The sequence below is a fragment of the Littorina saxatilis genome, unplaced genomic scaffold, assembly GCF_037325665.1.
Source record: "Littorina saxatilis isolate snail1 unplaced genomic scaffold, US_GU_Lsax_2.0 scaffold_756, whole genome shotgun sequence".
Taxonomy (NCBI): Eukaryota; Metazoa; Mollusca; class Gastropoda; order Littorinimorpha; family Littorinidae; genus Littorina; species Littorina saxatilis.
In genome coordinates, this window is record NW_027126994.1 from 35,958 (window position 1) to 61,209 (window position 25,252).

Here is a 25,252-nt window from a genome sequence, read left to right on the forward strand (position 1 = left end):
GCTTTGACATATAACGTGCGCCACACACAAGACAGAAGTCGCAGCACAGGCTTCATGTCTCACCCAGTCACATTATTCTGACACCGGACCAACCAGTCCTAGCACTAACCCCATAATGCCAGACGCCAGGCGGAGCAGCCACTAGATTGCCAATTTTAAAGTCTTAGGCATGACCCGGCCGGGGTTCGAACCCACGACCTCCCGATCACGGGGCGGACGCCTTACCACTAGGCCAACCGTGCCGGTCCTAGTGAAAGTGAACCTATAGTCTCTTTGAAAAAAGCAGGGTGGGCGTTTGCTAGGTAGTTACCCCTGTGCACAACTTTTGGCCCAAAGTGGGGGGTGGGCGTTTGCTAGATGGTGGGCTTATGCTAGGGATTTTACGGTTTTTTTTTTAATGATCAGTTTATTCAGAATTCGTCCATTGAGAATCCAGACGATGAACCTCCCGAAATCCAAATTTCTGATTGTTTTATGAATAATTTAGTCTTGTCAGTTAATGAAGTAAAAGATGTTATTATAAATTTGAAGAAGACGAAAGCTGCAGGTCCCGATTTAATACATAACCGATTATTAATTGCTTCTGTGGATGTTGTATCAGAACCCCTTTTAAAAATATTTAATAGAAGTTTAGTTGAAGGAAAATTTCCTGCCTCGTGGAAACTAGCCCATGTTACTCCAGTATATAAAAAAAGGTCCAGCAGAATTGTGTAATAATTACCGTCCTATATCATTACTGAGTTGTGTTGGTAAGGTGTTAGAAAGATGTGTTTATGTACATGTTTTTGATTTTTTAAAGGCAAATCACATACTCATTCCACAGCAGTCTGGTTTTTTGCCAGATGATTCATGTGTATTCCAATTGATTTCGATTTACAATGAATTTTGTTCCTGTCATGACAGAGGCATTACGACCCAAGCTGTATTTTTTTATGTGTCGAAAGCGTTCGATAGAGTGTGGCACAAGGGCCTTTTGGCCAAGTTAGAAGCAGTGGGCATTAGAGGTCGGTTATTATTATGGTTCTGTGATTATTTAACAGACCGCAAGCAAGTTGTTGTAATTAAGGGAACACAGTCTAATGTTAAAAAGATTCCTGCCGGTGTTCCACAAGGATCCGTGCTAGGCCCGCTCTTATTTCTGGTTTATATTAATGATATTGTAAAGAATATTGAATCCGGAATTAAGTTGTTTGCTGACGACACAAGCATGTATCTTGCATTAGAAGATGTAGACAGACGAACCAATATATTAAATCAAGATCTTGATAAAATTAGTGCATGGGCCAATAAATGGAAAGTTAAATTTAACGAGACTAAGACTGAATTGTTAAATATTCAACGTGATTTAATCCCCCCTCAACCCTTGTTTTTCAACAATGTTTTCTTACAGAAAGTAGACCAACGCAAACACCTTGGAGTGATTTTACAGAGTACCTGCAAGTGGGATGCCCACATCAAAAGTATAATTAAAAAAGCGAATTTAATGATTAATTGTTTACGATTTTGTAAGTATAGTCTTTTATTTTACCCCATTTCGACTATGCAGATGTTGTTTGGGATAATTGCACTAAGATAATGGCAGATGCATTAGAAAAATTACACTTAGAAGCCCTACGAATTATAATAGGTGGAGTTAAGGGCACTAGCCATGCAAAGCTGTATGAGGAAAGTGGGCTATGTAGCCTTGAAGAACGAAGGAAAAGACATAAATTAATTGTTTTTCATAAGATGATACATAACAAATGCCCCCAGTACTTAGTAAATGTATTGCCCCCTCTTGTAGTTGACATTAATCCGTATCATAGACGAAGACCATTAGAAAGATATGTGCCTCCTCATAGAACCGAATTATTTCGCAACTCTTTTATCCCCAAAACGACTGTACTATGGAACACCTTACCAGATAACGTTAAAATGACCACCTCCTTGAGCGAGTTCAAAAATTATTTGTTAAATGCTGATTTTAAAGTACCATGGCATTATTATTTTGGAAAAAGATTTGAACAAGTACATCATTGCAGATTGCGTATTGGTATGAGTGATTTGAATTTTGATTTATGTAAGCGGCACCTTAAGGATTGCTCTCAATGCGAGTGTGGTTATCCCAGCGAGACTGCTGAACATTACTTATTGCATTGTCCCTTGTATAGAGATATAAGATTATTGTCCATTGATAATTTGACAAATGATTATAAGTATATCGAAATATTATTGAAAGGATCCCGCAATATTCCCGAAATGTCAACCAGACCATATTTATAACTGTACAGGACTATATTAGACAGACGGGCAGGTGACGATGAACAGGAGGGAAGGGGGGGGGGAGGGATGGCAGAAGGAGGAAGAGGGAAACGATTAGTAAGGGCAGGAGGAGAGAAATTGATTAGAGAAGGAAGTGAGCAGAGGGCAGGAAGAGAGAGGATGAAGGGGGTGGTAGTGACAGATGGGTGGAAGTGAGATAATGAAGAAAGGATGAGTGAGAGATTTGAGGAAGAGACAGGGCGAAGAGAGGATGGCTGGGAGATTTGAGGAAGAGACAGGGCGAAGAGAGGATGGCTGGGAGATTGGAGGACGAGACAGGGCGAAGAGAGGATGGCTGGGAGATTGGAGGAAGAGACAGGGCGAAGAGAGGATGGCTGGGAGATTGGAGGAAGAGACAGAGCGAAGAGAGGATGTCTGGGAGATTGGAGGAAGAGACAGGGCGAAGAGAGGATAACTCGGAGATTGGAGGAAGAGACAGGGCGAAGAGAGGATGGCTGGGAGATTGGAGGAAGAGACAAGGCGAAGAGAGGATGGCTGGGAGATTGGAGGAAGAGACAAGGCGAAGAGAGGATGGCTTGGAGATTGGAGGAAGAGACAAGGCGAAGAAAGGATGGCTTGGAGATTGGAGGAAGAGACAAGGCGAAGAGAGGATGGTTGGGAGATTGGAGGAAGAGACAAGGCGGAGAGAGGATGGCTTGGAGATTGGAGGAAGAGACAAGGCAAAGAGAGGATGGTTGGGAGATTGGAGGAAGAGACAAGGCGAAGAGAAGATGGCTTGGAGATTGGAGAAAGAGACAAGGCGAAGAGAGGATGGCTTGGAAATTGGAGGAAGAGACAAGGCGAAGAGAGGATGGTTGGGAGATTGGAGGAAGAGACAGGGCAAAGCGAGGATGACTGGGAGATTGGAGGAAGAGACAAGGCGAAGAAAGGATGGCTTGGAGATTGGAGGAAGAGACAAGGCGAAGAGAGGATGGTTGGGAGATTGGAGGAAGAGACAAGGCGAAGAGAGGATGGATTGGAGAGTGGAGGAAGAGACAAGGCGAAGAGAGGATGGCTTGGAGATTGGAGGAAGAGACAAGGCGAAGAAAGGGTGGCTGGGAGATTAGAGGAAGAGACAAGGCGAAGAGATGATGGCTTGTAGATTGGAGGAAGAGACAGGGCGAAGAGAGGATGTCTGGGAGATTGGAGAAAGAGACAGGGCGAAGAGATGATGGCTTGGAGATTGGAGGAAGAGACAGGGCGAAGAGAGGATGTCTGGGAGATTGGAGAAAGAGACAGGGCGAAGAGAGGATGGTTGGGAGATTGGAGGAAGAGACAGGGCGAAGAGAGGATGGGTGGGAGATTGGAGGAATAGACAGGGCGAAGAGAGGATCGTTGGGAGCCAGGATGAAGGTGAGATAGGTAAGAGATTAGAGGAAAAGACAGGGCGAAGAGAGGCTGATTGGGCGAGTGGAGGAAGAGACGGGGCAAAAGTGGGATATGTAAGAGATTGGAGGAAGAGCCAGGGCGAAGAGAGACTGGTTGGGAAATTGGAGGAAGAGACGGGGGGGAAGGAGGATGGGTTAGAGAGTGGAGGAAGTGAAAGGGTGAAGGAAGGATGGTTAAAAGAGTGGAGGAAGAGACATGGTGAAGGGAGAATTAGTGGGATATTAGAGGATTACACAGCGTAACAGGAGGATGGGTGGGAGAGTTCACGAATAGACAGGGCTAAGAGAGAATGGTTAAGAGAGTGGAGGAAGAGAGGGGATGAAGGTGGAATAGACAAGAGATTTGAGGAAGAGACAGGGCGAAGAGAGGCTGGTTGGAAAATTGGAGGAAAAGACGGGGTGAAGGTGGGACAGGTAAGAGATTGGAGGAAGAGACAGGGTGAAGGAAGGATGGATTAGAGAGTGAAGGAAGAGCCGGGATGAAGTTGCATAGGTAAGAGATTGGAGGAAGAGACAGGGCGAAGAGAGGATAATTTGGGAGAATGGAGGAAGAGACGGGATGAAGTTGGGATAGGTAAGAGATTGGAGGAAGAGACAGGGCGAAGAGAGGATAATTTGGGAGAGTGGAGGAAGAGACGGGATGAAGTTGGGATAGGTAAGAGATTGGAGGAAGAGACAGGGCGAAGAGAGGCTGGTTGGGAGAGTGGAGGAAGAGACAGGGCGAAGAGAGGCTGGTTGGGAGAGTGGAGAAAGAGACAGGGCGAAGAGAGGCTGGTTGGGAGAGTGGAGGAAGAGACAGGGCGAAGAGAGGCTGGTTGGGAGAGTGGAGAAAGAGACAGGGCGAAGAGAGTCTGGTTGGGAGAGTGGAGAAAGAGACAGGGCGAAGAGAGTCTGGTTGGGAGAGTGGAGAAAGAGACAGGGCGAAGAGAGGATGGTTAGGAGAGTGTAGGAAAAAACAGGTAAAAAAAACCCGATGGTTGGGAGAGTGTACGAAGAGACAGATCAAAGAGAGGATGGCTAGGAGAGTGTAGCAAGAGGCAGGGCGAAGAGAGGATGGTTAAAAAAAGTGTGGGAATAGAAAAGGCGAACAGAGGATTGTTAGGGGAGTGAAGGAAGAGACGGAGTGAAGGTGGGATATGTAAGAGATTGGAGGAAGAGACAGGGCGAAGAGAGTCTGGTTGGGAAATTGGAGGAAGAGACAGGGTGAAGGGAGGATTGGTTAGAGAGTGGAAAAAGAAGCGCCGGGATGAAGGTGGGATAGGTAAAAGATTGGAGGAAGAGACAGGGCGAAGAGAGGCTGATTGGGCGAGTGGAGGAAGAGACGGGGCAAAAGTGAGATAGGTAAGAGATTGGAGGAAGAGACAGGGCGAAGAGAGTCTGGTTGGGAAATTGGAGGAAGAGACGGGGGGAAGGGAGGATGGGTTAGAGAGTGGAGGAAGTGAAAGGGTGACTCAACTCAACTCAACTCAACTCAAATTTTATTGGCTTCAATTTTCATTGAAGAATTTGTCTTGCGCTTGGGAGAAAGTAAGAGAATTAGTAAGATATTAGTAGTTATCGTTAGATGTGGCTGTCATATCCACATTTATCAGTCACGATGTCGAGAAAGGAGGAATCATATCAGATCGAGGCGTAAGTCGAGATCTGATATGTTTCCGCCTTTTGAGACATTGTGACTGATAAATGTGGGTATCACAGCCACATCTAAAGATAGCGAATTTATTGCGTTTTGTTTTGGACAGTTTCATGCATCCTTATTTTCAAAATAAACAAGACAGGCTCTTCTGGAAACCTCCCGTCGGTAGCTGCTAAGGAGTCTTCTTTGGGACCACCTCAAGGTCTCGGCCAACCAAGACTATGGCATACTCGTAGCAAAGCCGCCGAATGGTACCGTAAACCAAGAATAGTGACGTAAGAGAATAGAATGTCGTCTTTTGATTTGGAACGTGACGTGTTTCAGAACTCAAGTTCTTCTCGACAACTCGGATTGTCGTTTTCACTGAACGATGGACATTGAAGTGATCAGAATTTCAGATAATTGTCTTTTACTTTCACAGAACTGCTGAAAGACTTGCGATTATGTAACAATGCGCGAGTCGCAATGATCCAGGTAGGAATTATGCACAGTGAATGTGACCTCTTCCAGTCTCTCTCCCTTTCATTCCCTCTGTTTTCTTCATCGAGTCGTCAGGTCAGTTACGTTTTAATATCGTAAACCATTGTGCCTGCACACACTGTTGCTTCTATCTCGCTAGGGGGTGAAATCTCTTTCAAATTGTAGTGAAAGTTATCCAGTTCTCACAAGTGTCTGCTGCTTGTGTCACTTGTTGTTTTTCTGCTAAATTGCCATTCAATGCAACCCCCGTCAGTAAGACTTCAGATCCAATTTCTAGGACCCATGACTGCGTACAAAAGATTGGGCATGCTTTTTTTTTTTTTACGATTTGCCTTTTCGCTTGTTGTGTACTGAATTCGTCACCAAAGAATGTTTATGGGAAATATCTCGCTCCACTGTTTTTGAAGTGACCGTCTTTAGATAGCGTCCATAAGTGATTTGTCACTGCCTGCGATATATCACTTGGCTATGACGACTTCCTGCGATATATCAATTGATATAGGGTGCATGTTTGACCAAGGGTTAGTTACAGTTTCGTCATGTGACCCGTAAAAACGCAATAATAGAATATATGTAAACACCACTATAAGTATTATGCTTGTTGTTGTTTACTCAATATGCGTTTTTTTGTAAATAATGCACAAACGTTGGATAAAACTGTTTAAACCAATAATAGAATATTACACAGCGTAACAGGAGGATGGGTGGGAGAGTTCACGAATAGACAGAGCTAAGAAAGAATGGTTAAGAGAGTGGAGGAAGAGCGGGGATGAAGGTGGGATAGGCAAGAGATTGGAGGAAGAGACAGGGCGAAGAGAGGCTGGTTGGGAGAGTGGAGGAAGAGACGGGATGAAGTTGGGATAGGTAAGATATTGGAGGAAGAGACAGGGCGAAGAGAGGATAATTTGGGAGAGTGGAGGAAGAGACGGGATGAAGTTGGGATAGGTAAGAGATTTTAGGAAGAGACAGGGCGAAGAGAGGCTAATTTGGGAGAGTGGAGGAAGAGACGGGATAAAGTTGGGATAGGTAGGAGATTGGAGGAAGAGACAGGGCGAAGAGAGGCTGGTTGGGAGAGTGGAGGAAGAGACTGAGTGAAGGGAGGATGGGTTAGAGAGTGGAGAAAGAGAAAGGCTGAAGGGAAGATGGGTTAGAGAGTGGAGGAAGAGACAGGGCGAAGAGAGAATGGTTAGGAGAGTGTAGGAAAAAACAGGTCAAAATAAACTATGGTTGGGAGAGTGTAGCAAGAGGCAGGGCGAAGAGAGGATGGTTAGAAAGGTGTGGGAATAGAAAAGGCGAACAGAGGATTGTTAGGGGAGTGCAGGAAGAGACGGAGTGAAGGTGGGATAGGTAAGAGATTGGAGGAAGAGAGATGGTAAAGGGAGGATGGGTTAGAGAGTGGAATAAGAGCCGGGATGAAGGGCAAAGAGAGGATGGTTCAGAGTGTGTAGGAAGAGACAGGGCGAAGAGAGGATGGTTCAGAGTGTGTAAGAAGAGACAGGGCGAAGAGAGGATGGTTCAGAGTGTGTAGGAAGAGACAAGTCAATGATAGGATGTTTGGGAGAAATTAGGAAGAGAAAAGTCAAAGAGAGGATAATTGGGAGAGTGTAGGAAGAGAAAAGGCGAAGAGAGGATGGTTGGAAGATTGTAGGAAGAGACAGGGCGAAGAGAAGATGGTTGGGATAGTGTAGGAAGAGGCAGCGCGAAGAGAAGATGGTAAGGAGAGTGTAGGAAGCAAAGTTTTGACAGCCCAGACGGCGGGAAGGGTCCTCGATAGCTCAACGGAAATCTACTTTTGTCCGCTGTTTTTAACGACTCCTTTCAAGTTTGCATTTTCAAAAATACTCTTTGACACGACTCGAGTGGCAAAGAACATATACCCTGCAATTCCCGTCTCAGTCGGTAAAGCCGTTTCGGAGGCTTTTGTTAGCATACCCACAGACAGACAGACACACACACACAAATCAGCTTGATAAGTTGGATACAGGCTTCATGAAGCATACATACCCTTTAGAGATTTTCTTCATTGTAAGCATATTTTCAGCGACAAACACCATAAAGTAAACTGTATATTGTTTTAATTAGCAAATGATAAGGAACAGAGAAATGGTAATGTTATGCGTCTTCTTAAAACAATACAGAAAGTCGCTTTTTAACGGTTTTCTTCATTTCAAGCTTATTTTTCAATCAAACACAACACAACTATACAGATCAGAGACATCATGCTTGCTGCCGCGCGAGCAGAACAAAATGTTCCCTCTTTATCTTCACCGCGCTGGAAGCAAAACCCCTCCACGTGGAGGTGTTTTCAGACAGGTCAGACACATGGTGTATATATGTTCGGATACAGAAGCCAATATTGAATACAATGGTGTCACCTTCGTGATTCAAATATCGACTTTTAAGAAATCGACACATTTGCCTAACTTTGAGTGAACATTTCATATACGAATTGTTAAGGTACCAAGCTGAAATGCAACTCCAGAGTCCGCATTTAGTCGAAGATTATGTAACACAAATTTGAAACAAATCGATGAAAAACTGTAGCCATGAGAGTGCCGCCTCAACTTTTGAAAACGGGCAAATATGACGTCATCAAATAGCCCTATCAAAAATCAGAGAAACTCTACACAAGCAAATGCCCTCAAACATGCATACATCAATTTTCAAGCAAATCCGTCAGATAGTTTCTGGGAAATGCTTACCACACACACACGCACACACGCACATACATCGGGAGACAGACCTCACTCTCCGCCAATGTTAAGACCTTCAGTCATTGCTTGACTGAATGTAAAAAGGCGCGAACATGATGTTCTCTTACCTTAGGGTCACGTTATACTATAGGTGATTACATTTACCAACCAAACTTCACTACTACGGTACGTTATTCTTTTCGTCTCCTTCTACTTCATCACATCTTTTGAAGCTAAATACGTGTCTCCTTTCTTCCCACATAGCTTCAAATAAATCATATCGTTTGTTTTTATTTGGAGAGAGCATTAGTCACTTTTGATTCAAGATTGTAGGCGTGACGAGCATGAGTGAAAGGCAAACACACACGCACGACCCCCTTTATCCCCACCCCCCTGCCCCTACATCGAATTAAGTGTCACGCGCTGCAGCACATCTTACAGGCTTAGTCGAGTCTGTACGCGCTAGTTAGACGGCTTCGTAATTCAGTGCAAACAATACTTATGTTATTGTGAGGCGAATGTAGTTTCTTCCTTAAATTTGCAGTGACCCCTGACAGATGTATTACAATGAATCGTGCGGACGTCCTGTGGCTGGGCATTGTATTATAATCTTATTGGCATCCATCACAGCTGTCTTGTGCATTGACAAGTGTAAGTATAATTTGACATCAAGACATGTAATGTGTGTACTTGCTATCCATATTTGTTTTTGTTATCCCTGATGTAAAAAAAACTTGTAGCATTCCTGTGTGCAGAATTGTTGGTTGGTTTTATTTTTGCTTGTACTTTACCACATCTGGAATTGCACAATGCAACGCGGGAAATGAGATGATTGCTGTCAAACAAGCTTACTACTACCTGCAGGCAGTTAACTCGCCTAGTTTTACGGCCTGTGGTTATGGTTCGCTGCCGGAATTAGGGCAGTAACCTCCGACCCAGTTGCACAGTGTGCGCAACACTTGACTACCACTACGATACTATGATCCTAGCGGAGTCAGGCGTATCGCCCATAATGTGTAAGTGTATGTGTGTGTGTGTGTGTGTGTGTGTGTGTGTGTGTGTGTGTGTGTGTGTGTGTGTGTGTGTGTGCGTGCGTGCGTGCGTGCGTGTGTGTGTGTGTATGTGTGTGTGTGTGTGTGTGTGTGTGAGCCTCGCTGCTTGTAGCTCAGTCTGTGCCATTGTTGAAAATGTCAATGTTGTACTCATGCGAATTGGGTCTTCATCCCTTTTTTGTTGAGTATTTCTCTTTTTTTTTTTTAACAGGTGCTTTCTATGAGTTCTCAAGTCCCTACACAGGTCGCACCGTAACCGCCAAAGTGAACACCAACCTCACATTGCCGTTTCGGATCGCTCCAAACAACAACACATGCCTTGGGAGCAAAGTCTACATCAAAATATCACAGCCTAACAGCGACCAATTTTTTTGTGTTTTGAGATGGCTTAGAGATGGGAGTGGCTGCAAAACTATCGTTAACGAGGAGAACTGCAAGTGTAACGACCCCAGTGATTTGAGTTTTACTTTCACCAAAAGTCTAACCCTAAACGACAACGGTTCATGGAATTGGAGATCTTGGAACGAAACTCTAAGGGGCACCCACGTTACATTTGATATAGAAGGTAGGTGGGAACGTACGTGTGTGTGTGTGTGTGTGTGTGTGTGTGTGTGTGTGTGTGTATGTGTGTGTGTGTGTGTGTGTGTGTGTGTGTGTGTGTGTGTGTGTGTGTGTGTGTGTGTGTTAGGAAGGCGAACGATAATCGGGCATATATATTTCAGTGCATTCGAAAATCATCAGTTAGCGATTGATGTGTCTGGCTTTTGAATGGATAGCTTCAATGTTCTTGTCTGTTTTGTTGCAGAAGTTTGCACTTATTTTCTGGTGAAGTTTTGGAATCTGAGTATTGATAGTAAACATTTCCTCTTTGTTTGATCGCAAAGTATAGGGAGTAACATCATTTAACTCCAACGCATTTTTCCACTGACACCAACGCATTGGTTGCCAAACGAAAGCAGTCAAACATTACACGTAAACTGACACGTGTAACGTGCAGACGTTGCGTTCATTAAGTTAGAAATGCCGTTCATTTTGAATTAACCATTTTTCTCTTTCTTTCAGACCCACAAGAAGACACAACACAGACCATCAACACTACTGTACATCATTTCACATTTGGTACTAACCTTACTACTATATGTAGCTTGGGAAAAGGTTATCACGGGACTGGGTGGCCGAGTGGTAACGCACTTGCGCTCGGAATCGAGAGGTTGCGTGTTCGACCCTGGGTCAGGCCGCTATTTTCTCCCCCCTTTCCTAACTTAGGTGGTGGGTTCAAGTGCTAGTCTTTCGGATGAGACGAAAAACCGAGGTCCCTTCGTGTACACTATATTGGGGTGTGCACGTTAAAGATCCCACGATTGACAAAAGGGTCTTTCCTGGCAAAATTGTTTTGGCATAGATAAAAATGTCCATCAAATACCCGTATGACTTGGAATAAAGGCCGCGAAAGGTGAACATTCGCCTAACAGGCTTGAGGTTTGCTGGTCGATGTGAATGCGTTATATATTGTGTGTAAAAAATGTTTGTTTGTCTGTCTGTCTGTAAAAAAAAATCCATTTCACACGGCAGAAATTAATATGTAAAGCGCGGAGAGCACTTGTGGTTCGCGCTATATAAGCTCACCTTTAGAATTTAAAACCAAACTGTTTTTTCAGCTAGATAATGTGCTTGCGTCATGGCTTCTTTTTCATTTGTTTGTAATTTCTTTTTTTCAGCCCTTCTTCTATGTTTCTGACGTTTATGTTTATGATGTATTTACACATGTAATATTCTTCTTATTGTCCTTCTTCATCAAATTAAAACCTGTGGCTTTGGTTTCATATACCCCCCTCCACACCCACATATATATATATATAAGCACATGTTGTCATTGGTCAAGAAGGAACTGTATATCAATTGATATCGCAGAGGAAGTTCCTAGTGAATTTGATATCGTGCAGGAAGTAGTTTTGCAATTGTAATTTTTAAGAAAAAAATCTCACTTCAAGTTTTGGTTGAAAAAATGCAGTGCGTTCAGTTTCATTCCGTGAGTTTGACAGCTTGACTAAATGTAGTAATTTCGCCTTACGAGACTTATTTTCTTCTTCTCTCAACCCACTTTAAGAAAGTTTGCATGCACATGTTACTTCAGCTGTAGTATACAGTCTTTGCAGTCTTTGTGAATTTACAATGAATGGGTAGGAGAGTATATGTCTGTGCCCCCCAGAATTACATATTTTCGGTACTGTTTGTTGTTGTAGTTCCAACCTTTGGACCGTTCACAGTAGCAGCGTCCACTGTAACAACAGAACGTATCAATCCCATTCAAAACATTGCGGCGCTGATGGGGGGCATTCCTGGAGCACTCAGTCTTATCATCTTTGTGTGTTTGGGCATACGAGCATTTAAGCTTAGATCAGGTAAGAGAGAGAGAGAGAGAGAGAGAGAGAGAGAGAGAGAGAGAGAGAGAGAGAGAGAGAGAGAGAGAGAGAGAGAGAGAGAGAGAGAGAGAGAGAGAGAGAGAGAGAGAGAGAGAGAGAGAGAGAGAGAGAGAGAGAGAGAGAGAGGCGATGTGTCCTTCGCGGGTGGTATGCAGTGGCATGGCAATGCACCTCTACTTAATTATTACTATCACATGGTTTGAGTGAGAGAGAGAGGGGGGAGAGAGAGATGATGATGATGATGATGAAGATGATTATTTTGGCTTGGCGTATTTGCTGCTATATCATTAAGATTGAGGGTGTGGAATTAGTAGTGTACCCTAAACGAACTAGCACGGCCATTTTAGACGCTTAGTTCTGCAAAATGCACGCACCCATGTTTCCACTTGTTTTACATTTGCAGACTTTAAACACAAGCAGTTTGGGCAGTTATTGTTACATTCTACATGTGAAATATCTTTTAGGTAGTATGTTCTTAAGCTAAAAGCTATTTTAGTTTAAACGCTACACATTGTGATCCTCTCTGTAACAGTGTTGTTTGTACACATCGTACAAAGACGCGTTTTGCACACAGCATTTTTGATTTTGTTGTTGTTGAAGTTACCAATTTACTGTTCACTTGCTAGATTTTTTATTATTATTTTCTTGTCATGCTTGAACGAAAACAAATAAGGCCTTTTAAGGTTGTGTTTGCACTTGGACTTGTCACATGGCAATGCTAACAAAGCAACATGAAATATATGTATACGAGGAAAACATATTGCGATAATATTGATACGGTTTTTGGAATCGATGTGCAACACCAAATACAAATAAAAAGAATGACCAATCAATAACCAACCAACTAACCAAACAAACAAACAAACAAACAACAAGCATTAAAACAAACAAAACAGAAACAGAAACTGAAAGGGCATTCAGCAATGAGAACCAAAACTGTAAAATAGTGTCAGAAGCAAGACAAATAAAGAAGATAATAACAGGTATTTATGAGTGGACGACACTAACAGTCCCTGCTGCAGGTTATGACTATTAATGATGATTGATGATGATGATTGATGATGATGGTGATGATGATTGATGATGATGATGATGATGATGATGATGATGATGATGATGATGATGATGATGATAATGATGATGATGATGATGCGATTTACAATGGATGCATTTTAAATTTGGCTCAACAGGCTGCCGTGCATATTCCCCTTCCTCGCCTGTCCCGTGTAGACTACAGCGCTCACAACCTGATTCCGTGGTCTTTAGGCGCAGTGCTGCTCAGGTTGCATCTGAACATGGCTCGATCGGGAGCACGGAAACAAACTCTTACTGTGAAATCGATGAAGACGTACATGAATGTATGTATCTAAATGTGTCTCCCTGTCTGCCTGCATGTATGTCTGTCTGTGTCTCTGCATTCAATGACTTATACATTGGTAATTGTGAACGAATGATAACGAGGTAGTGAGCTAAACATTGTGTGTTCTGGACTGTGATATGCTTCGTAGTGGCATGAAATGTGATTATTCAGATGATCGTCTTACATAAGCGTGACGTTCATCCAATGCAATCAATCTTAATCGGATCTTGCTTTTGGCCACACACAGTGTGTTTGATGTGGGTTGTGTTTGACTTGTACTTTTTGTTTAATAAGGATTCAACGTAACAAATGTGGGTTGTGCAAGGCCTATGTCGTCTAACTAAGAATACAACTTTTTACTAACCTTTGTTGGGGTTTAGACAGTATACAGCCTTGTCTTTCCGATTATGAATAAACATCGCACAATTCATATAAATATGTTTTTAAACTATAAATCATTCAAATAATGTATAATCGTTGTGTATTTTGTGTACACACAATAAAACAAATAGGTACTGCACCCCGAAAGCACGCCTATTTCAAAAAGAAATACGTGCACATTAGGACAGAAAGTCAACACAATTTGTGCTTCGCATTAATATCCTGTAAGAAAATGTGTGTGCACCAAATTACTTGGCAAGTGACAAGATTACAGTGCTATAATTTACTGCAAATCTTTCAAACAGGCTATAGTGGGTTTTTTAAACAGACAATAGTAGTTTGTTTAGGTTTAACAAAAAGAACCACCTATCCTTTCTGGTTAGGGTCACGAGATACTGCATTTGCAATAACCCGATTTTATTCGGGAATATTAGATAGTTTATATACACAGTGATTTGGTCTTTTTTGAATCCACTTGGCTAAAGTTGTTGTGTCATTTGTTCATACTTCTTTAACCTCATAATTTTCCATTTTTGTCTTTCATTTCGTTTTCATTTTTTATATCTGTATCGTCCGATCGCTGGGAAATACAGGTCGCTTTCTCCCAGTGGAAAGCTAGCATCAACAGAGTCGCGCTACCCGGGTGTGTGCGTGTTTAGGTGTAATCAGCCACCCGCTCTTTTGGCAGAGTGACCAAGGTCTTTTACATGCCACAGTGGCAACATGTGGGTAGAACATGGATACCGCCTCTGCGTCTGCACATAAAGTTGACCCGCGTTCGTCCCGGCCCGGATTCCAACTCGTGAATCTCGGATCACAAGTCCAGTGCTCTAACAAAATGAGCTACCGGGCCCCGGCACTAGTGAAGCATGTGATCAAAAAAGAGACAGTTTCTGAGATTGTTAAACAACGTAGCCAGGTTCACCTGTATAATTTGCTTTCAACTGCATGTTGAAGCCCTTCGCAGTCCCTGGTACTAATCTGAGTGTTCAGGACGGACACATTTTTTAAAAAATCTTAAATATCGGGATCAGTTTTTTGGCAGTCAAATAGTCAATGAAACAAGTCGCGTAAGGCGAAATTACTACATTTAGTCAAGCTGTGGAACTCACAGAATGAAACTGAACGCACTGCATTTTTTCACAATGACCGTAGTCCGCCGCTCGTACAAAAGGCAGTGAAATTGACGAGCCTGTTTAGCGCGATAGCGGTTGCGCTGTGCTGCATAGCACGCTTTTCGGTACCTCTCTTCGCTTTAACTTTCTGAGCGTGTTTTTAATCCAAACATATCATATCTATATGTTTTTGGAATCCGAAACCGACAAGGAATAAGATGAAATTGTTTTCAAATCGATTTTGGAAATTTAGTTTTAATCATGATTTTCATATTTGTGATTTTCAGAGCTTGTTTTTAATTCGAATATAACATATGTATATGATTTTCTAATCAGAAAATGATGAAGAATAAGATGAAATTGTTTTTGGATCGTTTTATAAAAAAATTATTTTAATTACAATTTTCATATTTTTAACGACTAAAGTCATTAATTAATGTTTAAGTCTCCGAGCTGAAATGCAATACCAAAGTCCGGCCTTCGTCGAAGATTGCTTTGCCAACATTTCAATCAATTTGATTCAAAAATGAAGGTGTGACAGTGCCGCCTCAACTTTCACAAAAAGCCAAATATGACGTCATCAAAGACATGTATTGAAAAAATGAAAACAAAATGGGGGGATATCATACCCAAAAACTCTCATGTAAAATTTCATAAAGATCGGCCTAGTAGTTTACTCTGAATCGCTCTACACACACACACAGACACACACACACAGACACAGACACACACACACACACACACACACACACACACACACACACGCACACACACACACACACACACACACACACACACACACACACACACACACACACATACACCACGACCCTCGTCTCGATTCCCCCTCTATGTTAAAACATTTAGTCAAAACTTAACTAAATGTAAAAAGGACCAGAATTCGTCAAAATTGAGATCTGTTTGAGGCTAATGTCTGCTCTTTAATCGTAGGTCATTATTTAAAACCAAAATACAAAGCAAAAGATTCGTTCAAACTGCACATCTACACAAGGTGAAAGCGTGAACATGTGTTACGCTGTTTTCGGGAATTCCGATTTTCCGCGAGAGTAACCTTTGGTTAGCTTGGTTATATCTAGAAACAGAAGTTTTGTGTAGTCTTAAATGTATGTATGAATTTAGTGACTGCATCTTTGTGAAGCATGTAATTGTAGTTAATAGTGCAAAAAGAAGGATGCACCAATACAGCTCCAGATGGTATTATATTACCAAATATACCGCGTATAAGTCTTGATGTTTGCACAAACATACAGCGATTGGTGGATTTAAACAAATAAAGGGAAAGTGACCTCTCCATCATGAACATCGTGCGAAAGGTTATCTGTAACAGTGAACTAAAGACAATTTAGAGTAAGATCACAACTGGACCGAACAGAACTATGGCGGATTTGGCCCCACCATGCTATGGGAAAACTTCAAAACACTTGCTGCAACTAAAGTACTTCCCACACTATATAAGAACAACCATGCTTTGCTTGTTTGCTTGGTTGTTTGCTCGTGTGAATATGCGTATGCTATAACAAGAGAAGAAAAAAGATTGAGTGGAAACAGAGCGATAGAGTGTGAGGCAGTCAAGGAATGAAAAATCCGAGTAGTAATTGGAGAGAGAGAGAGAGAGAGAGAGAGAGAGAGAGAGAGAGAGAGAGAGAGAGAGAGAGAGAGAGAGAGAGAGAGAGAGAGAGAGAGAGAGAGAGAGAGAGAGAGAGAGAGAGAGAGAGAGCTCAATACCATGTAGTGGTATTGGCACCTATTTAGTGTGGCTCAAAGCGATACTATAAAAGTTGTTGTGTAATCAACACGTAGTAAGAAGCATCGTCGTTACAAAAACGACACGTGGTAACAACCAACATATTGATAGCGGTACGTATTGCACATTAATGGCATGCATGCAGCTCAAACGTCACGTTTTGATAGTGATACGCAAATCCTTATCCTACCATGAAACTGATGTGGTAAATTGTATGAACAACAAAGATGAACTACTTTAGAGTATTTTTAGCTTGCTTACCAATGCTGTTGAATGAATGCTAAGTTGAGTGGAATGGCTTGAAGTTCAAAAGTTGATTCCACGGGACGGATGTGCCACTTTGTTTGATATAGATAGCAAATAAATGATGGTAGGTAGGACACACACAGTATATACTACAATTAGAGGGGTCGCTGGTTGATTCCAGTGTTTTTTTGTTTTTTGTTTAAATATGTAAAGCCTTCAATCGCATTTCAAATTTGAAAAAACAGCTCTTGTAAACCTGGTGTTATGCAGCAAGTCATGTTGTATTATCTTATTTTAAAACGTGAGTTGTACTGACACACTGGCATGCTTGCTTCAGAGGGAATTTTGTTTTTTTAGGTACTGTTGGGAACCCATCAGCTCACCCCGGCTCATTGGTGAGTGTCACGTCAAATGTGCAGTATGTGCATTGCGTAGCAAATCCATCGACAAGCAGCAGCGAATCCGAGGAATACGCTGTTGCTTACGGCTGTACAGTGGTAAAAGGCACATCAGCAATAAAGGTTGTGCATGCAGCCGTTCAACCTGCGCCTGACTGTGATGACCTCGAGGACTATCTTCATCCTGTCGCTTCAACCTTGGAAAAGACGACGGCCTAGTCAACAACGTTTGTTCAACCAGCAATTCCCTGCTTTGTCTTGAATAATACAAACAATCGTCTTATAATGTTTCCATTGCAATAATCATGTAACTTTGAAAGAGAAACATCAAAATTAGGCTCAGAACAGCATGTTACATATTTATGTTAACCTATAAGCAAGGGGGAAAAAGTACGAGTTTTAAAACTTACCCAAAATGTAATTAACAACACACCAAACAGTTACAATATATTTCAACACATAAACGAGTACTTACCAAGTTGAAGTTTGTGTAGAATTCCATGATTGCAGTTTACCGAAACGGAGGGTTATGTGAGATACGCATGCGTAACGAATAGCCATTCTTTATAGCACCTATCATAAACTCGAAAGTATTTGATGATATCTACAAGTTTGTCATCAACCAAATAACAGTAAACATAGAACAGATAGAACTGGTCAACATAATTGGGTAGGGAACTTGAGGGTGGGCACATAACCCTCCGTTCTGGTAAACCGCAATCATGGAATTCTACACAAACTTCAACTTGGTAAGTACTCGTTTATGTCTTGAATTCCATTTCCCGCAGTTTCCCGTCACTGCGGGAATGTGAGACTTCAAAGTTGTTGTTGACAAACATGATCACATGTTCACACACTTACTCTTAATTCAACCTAGTTCCAAGTTCAGTGAAGATTAAGACAGGTGTAAACTCAACGTCAAGTTTTATTGACTAGACTTGTCATGAATCATACAATTCAACATAATTATACTGATCAGCATGACTATTTGTAATGAATACAGAATGCAAATGTACATAATTGGCTTCAGCATGTATCAATGTCATGAACATACACGTCAACTTCTATTGACCGGCAGCATGACTGACTGTCATGAACAGAATAGAACCATTCCGAGTTCTAAATATCGTGCATATTTTCCCTAGGGTCAATTTTCAGGTATTACCGAGCCTCTACCCGAGGGAAAATATATGCACGATATTTAGGACGAGGTGTGTAAGCTTTTTATCCCATTACTCCGACGTTTTCATTAAAAAAACACCACTTTTAGACACAAACTCTGCGAGTGCCTGTTTTCTGCTAGCCAAACCTTCAGCGACCGCAAATCGTGTCATTAAATTCATGTGCGAAACGAGAAACGAGTCCCCTTTTGTCTTTTCGGTAAACGCACCATAAAACATCTGCTTTTGTATTTAGTCATCAATACTGCTTAAGAAAACGAATTACAGAGATTGCGCAGTTCAATGCATTCGAAACTGTGCAGTTACCGGCCGGTTTCAGTCGGTGACCCAAGTCGGTTGTCAGAGGCATTACGCCAAAAGGACTGCGAGTGTGTGATTTTACAAGCAATGTGTTTGTTTGTGACTGCATGGTTTTAAACGATGAATTTGCTTTTGTACTCCTGTTCTTTTTGTGTCTTAATGCTGTATTTTGGTTTTGTATATGTGTATAGCAATGTCATTGTAAAGCGCTTAGAGCTTCTAGGTAAGCGCTCTATAAGTTTCCATTATTATTATTATTATTATTATTGCTGAATTTGTGCTTATTCGAGCTGTTGTGCTTCAGTGTTCACATTTGGATTACTTACTTTTTCAATCGTCATTTAGGCGAGCCTTACTTTGATGCCTGGCTTTCAGTCTTAGGCCAGTAAGTTATCTGTACTGTACTGCGGTAGTTTTGTTCTGCTAGTCTATTCAATGTAGGTCAAAACTTGTAAATATATTTGCCTGCATGACCTGAACCTACACACCGTTGTTTACTTTAAAATTGAAAAATAACACCCGCAAGATCCGACCTTCTTCGCCACCTTTTTATTTTAACCGTATCTCCAACTTTGTAAGTGGCAATTTCCATGTTGCTGGTCAACTTGATCAGTAAGCTTAGCCTGTATTTCTGTAGACAGATCTGCAGCAGACGACAGATGGGACAGCCTTGTTCTGTTGAACCAGATTTAGCAATCAATGCTCTAAAAGCGATAGCAAATGAACACAACTGTAAGCACACTGTTTTATTTTAATTCTTATTTCGTCGCTCAGGATTTTGAATCAGGATTTTGTTGTCGGGATTGATCTAAGCGGTTGCCGATGAAGAGTACCAGAGTTGTGCGCCTTGAATCACTGTCTCTCTCTCTCTCTCTCTCTCTCTCTCTCTCTCTCTCTCTCTCTCTCTCTCTCTCTCTCTCTCTCTCTCTCTCTCTCTCTCTCTCTCTCTCTCTCTCTCTCTCTCTCTCTCCCTCTCTCTCTCTCTTTTGAATTTTTTATTGCTATGTTATTCTTTTCCCTACATAATTTTGTTTTATTTGATTTTTTGTTTAAATGTTTTCATTCTTCATATTTGTTCTTTGTTTCATGTGTGTATTATAGTAGGGACTAGCTGTAAGAAAGGACCATATGGACCTAATGCTATCATCCCTCGGTAATAAAGTTTTCGAGTTCGAGTTCGAGTTCTCTCTCTCTCTCTCTCTCTCTCTCTCTCTCTCTCTCTCTCTCTCTCTCTCTCTCTCTCTCTCTCTCTCTCTCTCTCTCTCTCTCTCTCTCACCGCTTCGGCCAACTCATAATCTTCACTCAGCACTTTTCACCCCAGCAGATTATGTGTATTCTTTGTTGTTTTCTTTATTTCTTCAATGTTAAAATGTATGTAGATCGTTAGCTAAACGTGAGTTCGACTTTTATACCGCAGAATATTTCAATCGTTTTGCTAAAGAAAGTAGTGTCCGAGTTAACGATAAATATGCCGATGACCTCTATACATTATTCAATTGTACTCTGAGATCAAAGACAATGACCAATGACAGGTGAGATCGAGACTCGGTTGTGATGGATAATCCATATGGTTGTGATGGATTATCCAGAATAATCACCTCCTCAACTAACAGAGACAAAGAGCCAGGTCATGGGATAAGTCACTATACACGATGTGTCTTGAATGACACTATAACATCCACATACCAAAGAATGTTACTGTCAGGTCAACATATCTGCGATTCTGTATGCTAGATAGTAGGTTACATTTCTACCCTTTGTAGAAGTAATTCTGCCAAGAACTGGCGCAGTTGCTCTTTACTGGTTTGTCATAACACCTTCCAAATGTTTCTGCTTTTGACCATCCTGCGACATTGATGATGTCCTTCAATGGTATTCTCGATTGTTTCATTGCAGAAAATGATGCACTTCGAAAACTTTGCGAAGTAAAATCAGCAATTCTTGAGCGAATTAACACAGTTTATAACCATCTTGATACATAGTCTTTTGACGCTGGTCTGTGTGGACGTTGGTAGCACAAAGGTAATTTTCCTTCAGTATTTGTTATCAGACTTGTTGTACGTGTAAGGTAACCTTTGAGACACCAACCCACACACAGCTTCTCATTTTCTGTTTACACTGGCAATTCTAATGTATGGTCATAAGAACCCGGTCTAGTATGTTTAAGTTTGTCTGGAACATATACAGAACAACCTGTTTCATGAAAATGAAGACATTCAAATGAATAGTCTGAACTCTTTGGACAGAGACAAAAAGTAACAATGCAGAAACTTTAAAAGTCAGATCAGACCTTTAAGGAAAGTTTACAGTTTTCTTCCATGGTACCGAAAATGTTTAACACATGTGAAACATCCCAGGTTTGTGGACGTTGGTAGCACAAAGGTAATTTTCCTTCATTACTGGGTCTTGGATTTCTTAGCTCAAAAACATCCTTCAGAAAATGATTCACCAGAGGATGAGGCCCCACAGCAAGCAGTGTTATCTGGTTGCAATCCAACCGCAGAGAAAGAGAGAGAGCACAACTAGCAGTGCGGATTGCACTATAATACTTCCTCGTACAAGGACGTAAGGAACTAGTACATGCTCTTATGCTAAAAGAGTAAGGAATTCAGGATACCATACAGCTGTCTGCCAGAAAGGGTAAAACGGCAATCTCTCTGACGGGTCCCTCCGCCATTTCGTCAACTCCTTCTGCATATAAGGCTGAGAGGTGGTAACGCATAGGTTAGCCATTTTTGCCAACTCTGTGTACAGCATATACTGCTAATGCTTGAGGATTAAGCCACCGTGAAATGACAAGCATATACTGCTAATGCTTGTGGATTCAGCCACCGGGAAATGAAAAGCATATACTGCTAATGCTTGTGGATTCAGCCACCGGGAAATGAAAAGCATATACTGCACTGCTAATGCTTGTGGATTCAGCCACCGGGAAATGAAAAGCATATACTGCTAATGCTTGTGGATTCAGCCACCGGGAAATGAAAAGCATAGACTGCTAATGCTTGTGGATTCAGCCACCGGGAAATGAAAAGCATATACTGCTAATGCTTGTGGATTTAGCCACCGGGAAATGAAAAGCATATACTGCTAATGCTTGAGGATTAAGCCACCGTGAACCAATAGTTTCACGGGAAAAGGAAATGTGTGTACAAACAGATCAATTCCCGGCACCAACAGTCAATTTGTGGCAAATATTATGATCAAGTTTCCATTCTGTGCGATCACAAAATTTACCAGACTGATAATCAGCTTATATGTTCAACTTTCCTGGAACGTGGGTAGCAAACATCCATACTGAGTGGGATGTACACCATATCAAAATTCTCTTTATAACTTTGGAATGATCACATTCCATGTAATGGGGTTTCCCATAAAGGTATGCCAGATTTGTTCCACTTCACTAGTATTATTCCTCAATACATTGACGTGTTTTTCGCATACTTCTTGTCTGAAACACTTCAGTGCTAACTCTTTAGCCAGCAGTTCCAGCACATTATACGCAGATCTTTCTCGTGGCTGGAACACTGACGACCGCGAGTTTTTGAGGCCCACATACATCCCTGCAACCAGCAGATGAAGCATATATGTGCTAAATTCGCACTCAGGTTCTGTGCCTTATATTGGTGAAAAGATTGATCAACATTTTAAATCCACCAACCCAGAACCCCAGTTGTATACAAGTGCAGAAAGCTTTGCCTAAGCCTCCACGTTTCCTTGTGCACACGTACGTGCAGTGTATTGTTTGTGCTCTAGCTGTCTGTAAAATAGTGGTCTCCAGACCACCTTAGGAACAGATATGATACTAACAAACCAATAACACATGTTCAAACCCCGACTGCGAGTCTGTGCTTCTCTTGAGTTCCCAACAAGATGTGTTTGTGATGTCTAACCTTTTCTCTTCTGAGCGCCAGACTGTCATATGTGTTCATGCAGACACTATTAAGAAACCAAGGTGCTTCAGACTAATAATTCAGGATAGTTTATAAACCTGATTGACTGGAAGAGACTCACAGTTCCTGTAACATTTGCAGCACACTTTTGTGCTTTATCTTTCTGTTAGCAGCTATCATCAATACCGTGGCGTTTTCATGTGTCAGGAGTATAATGGAATTTCTAGGACAGTAACTCAACCCATTTCGTAGGCAGGTAAATTGAAACCATTGTTTTTCCGATTGTAACTTCAGAAATTTCTGATAATCGTGTCCCCTGACGCCGACCAATACGCCTGACCTAGATTTAGTGGCCATGAAACAATCATTTGGGTTGTACAAGACAAATTTCCCATTTTAAAATGCTCACAAAGTTTAACTTTTTGATTGAACTTTTTGAAATTTAGAACGAGTCGGCAGGAACCATCAGGCTTCCAAGTTAAGATCACTGGTGATACAACTTCACCTTCTTGATGTTCTAGTTTGTCAATCATGCGCACATACAACAATTTGTTAATGTGCGTATCCATGCTAGGCGATAAATGACCTTTAACTCAATTTGTACACGACTGTATGTCAAATGGGTCCTCAAGAGGAATTTTACCACGATGTACCATAACGAGCACAAGTGGATCTGACATTATTTTTCTTTCAATTTTCTACAGACTGTGTCAGTTTTACTTGTTTCAAATGAGAGTTCGACTCATTAGGAATTGCACTCACACTGCTGGGGAAAGAAGTTGGCTGGCTGGATGCCAAGTATAGGCTTGCAGCAACATCGCTCATTTTCAGAACACAGTGTTACTGGTTCTTTTGAGTGTGGTATCCACGTTCCATAACTTCTTCTTGAGTTTGGGTGTTTCCCCCTTCTCTGGCTCTTCAATTCCCAGTATTGAGGTTTTTGAGAAAAAGAGTCGTTTGGGCCCTTTGCCGATCTTGCCAAAGCCAGTCCAAACTTGGACTATGAGACCATACAAAAGCAAGCGACTTATAGATCATCAAAAGATAGATCTGTCACTAATTGGTCAAAGGAGGCGAGTCGCCTATAGTGAGGCTATACTGTTCGGAGACTGGTGCGTTCGGTGCTCGTGCACTTATACTGTTTGTTCACGGGTGCGTTCAGTGCGCGTGCACGTCTTTCCGCGGGCCGCTTTCAAGAGCGAACATGCTGCAGTCAGCAATGATTTGTATTCGATCAACACACACTGGTTTGATTTTTTTGTTTTCAAACATAAATACCAAACTGTGGTTTATGCTGCGTACGTTCAGTCAGCGACTGTTACTGTTGCCGTTTTCAGATCAGTGCTCTTTGTTGCATGATTCACGATTTGCGTTTTTAGATCAGTGCATTTTGTTCACTTTGGGCATTTTTAATTCAGCAGTATGAGGTCTTCCATCTTTTTTATCAGTCATTTACATTACGACTTTTACGATTCGACTGCTAACTTCTTCGCCGAGAGTCTCCATGGCTTCCAAAATCTTGATCTATTGACACCATGACGTCATCGTCATCTTTGTTCCTTTCAACTTTCAAGTGAGGAAACGGGTTATGCCTGAAAAATGTCAAGATTTGACGGCTCATTTTGCCGCTAACCTTTAAAAAAAAAAAAGTGTGTGTGTGTTTTTTTCAAAGGTTTGTGGCAAAATGAGCCATCAAATCTTTTGGCGCTAAAAACTTGTTTTGGAGCTTCTGAAGACGTTAAACTCTGTTCCTTTTTCGGTCCCCGATTGGTAGGTGCCTTCTCAAAGTCCTCGTTTGTGACCATATGCACGTATGTGTGTGTGTGTGTGTGTATGTGTGGACAACTACATTCCGCTAGATGTATGTGCCAGTGAACTTGATTCAGAAGGATTTATCAGCTTAAACAACGTCATTTGATCTTACCTTTTATATCATGCGATATATGAATACTTCCCGTCGTTTCTACTGCAGCTATCCTGAAGTTGCTTGTGCATAATGGTACTCTTTTCCTTCCATTTGTGTTATAAGAAAGTTGTGGGAAACGTAGTCACTTCCATGAATACTTTTTGTTTTGTTTTTACTATACAACGTATAGTCATGCATTCATGCTCTCATTTTTTAATTTTCTCTCTCTCTCTATTTTTATATATATACTGAGCAAAAATATTATTGCATCCATTTTCGTACCCCAACTAAAACATTTATTCCCGTGTCATTTCATTAAAACTTGATATGCCTTTAACGGTTCTTCACTTGGCACCTTACACACCTTTCGGATACAAGATTTCTGTTATTGGTATCACGTGACCGCCGCCGAAGTAAGGGTACCCCCCAAATCGACCTGACAAAAAGTTCAGGTACCGATTAAAAAATCGGAAAACAATTACAAATAGGCGCAGCTTGGTAACTTCCACATACGAGAAGAAAGAAAAATCATTTAACTATCCAGAATAGGTTGTTTTGTTTTGCTATCTTGCGCATCTCTTGTGTTATGTCATTTCTACTGATGCAGGTGTGGAACGCATGAGCAGTAGAAAACGAGAGGAGTTTGCGTCCATTTTGAGGGGTACCATGACAAAAAGCGCTTTATTTCACCAATGCCTTAAAGGATCGATTCGAAACTGTCAGGTGCTGAAGT

General features: G+C 41.6%; 1 protein-coding gene across 1 annotated transcript; it reads left to right on the forward strand.

Annotated features, from left to right (window-relative positions):
- The first annotated feature begins 2,552 nt into the window (after window positions 1-2,552).
- Window positions 2,553-3,368, forward strand: LOC138955457 (uncharacterized). Its single transcript, XM_070327063.1, has one exon. The coding sequence runs from the start codon at window positions 2,553-2,555 to the stop codon at window positions 3,366-3,368; it is 816 nt and encodes a 271-aa protein (XP_070183164.1).
- The last annotated feature ends 21,884 nt before the right edge of the window (window positions 3,369-25,252 follow it).

Bases quoted from the DNA above. Each gene is read 5' to 3' on its own strand.
- LOC138955457 (XM_070327063.1), top strand. From the start codon at position 2,553: ATGGCTGGGAGATTGGAGGACGAGACAGGGCGAAGAGAGGATGGCTGG.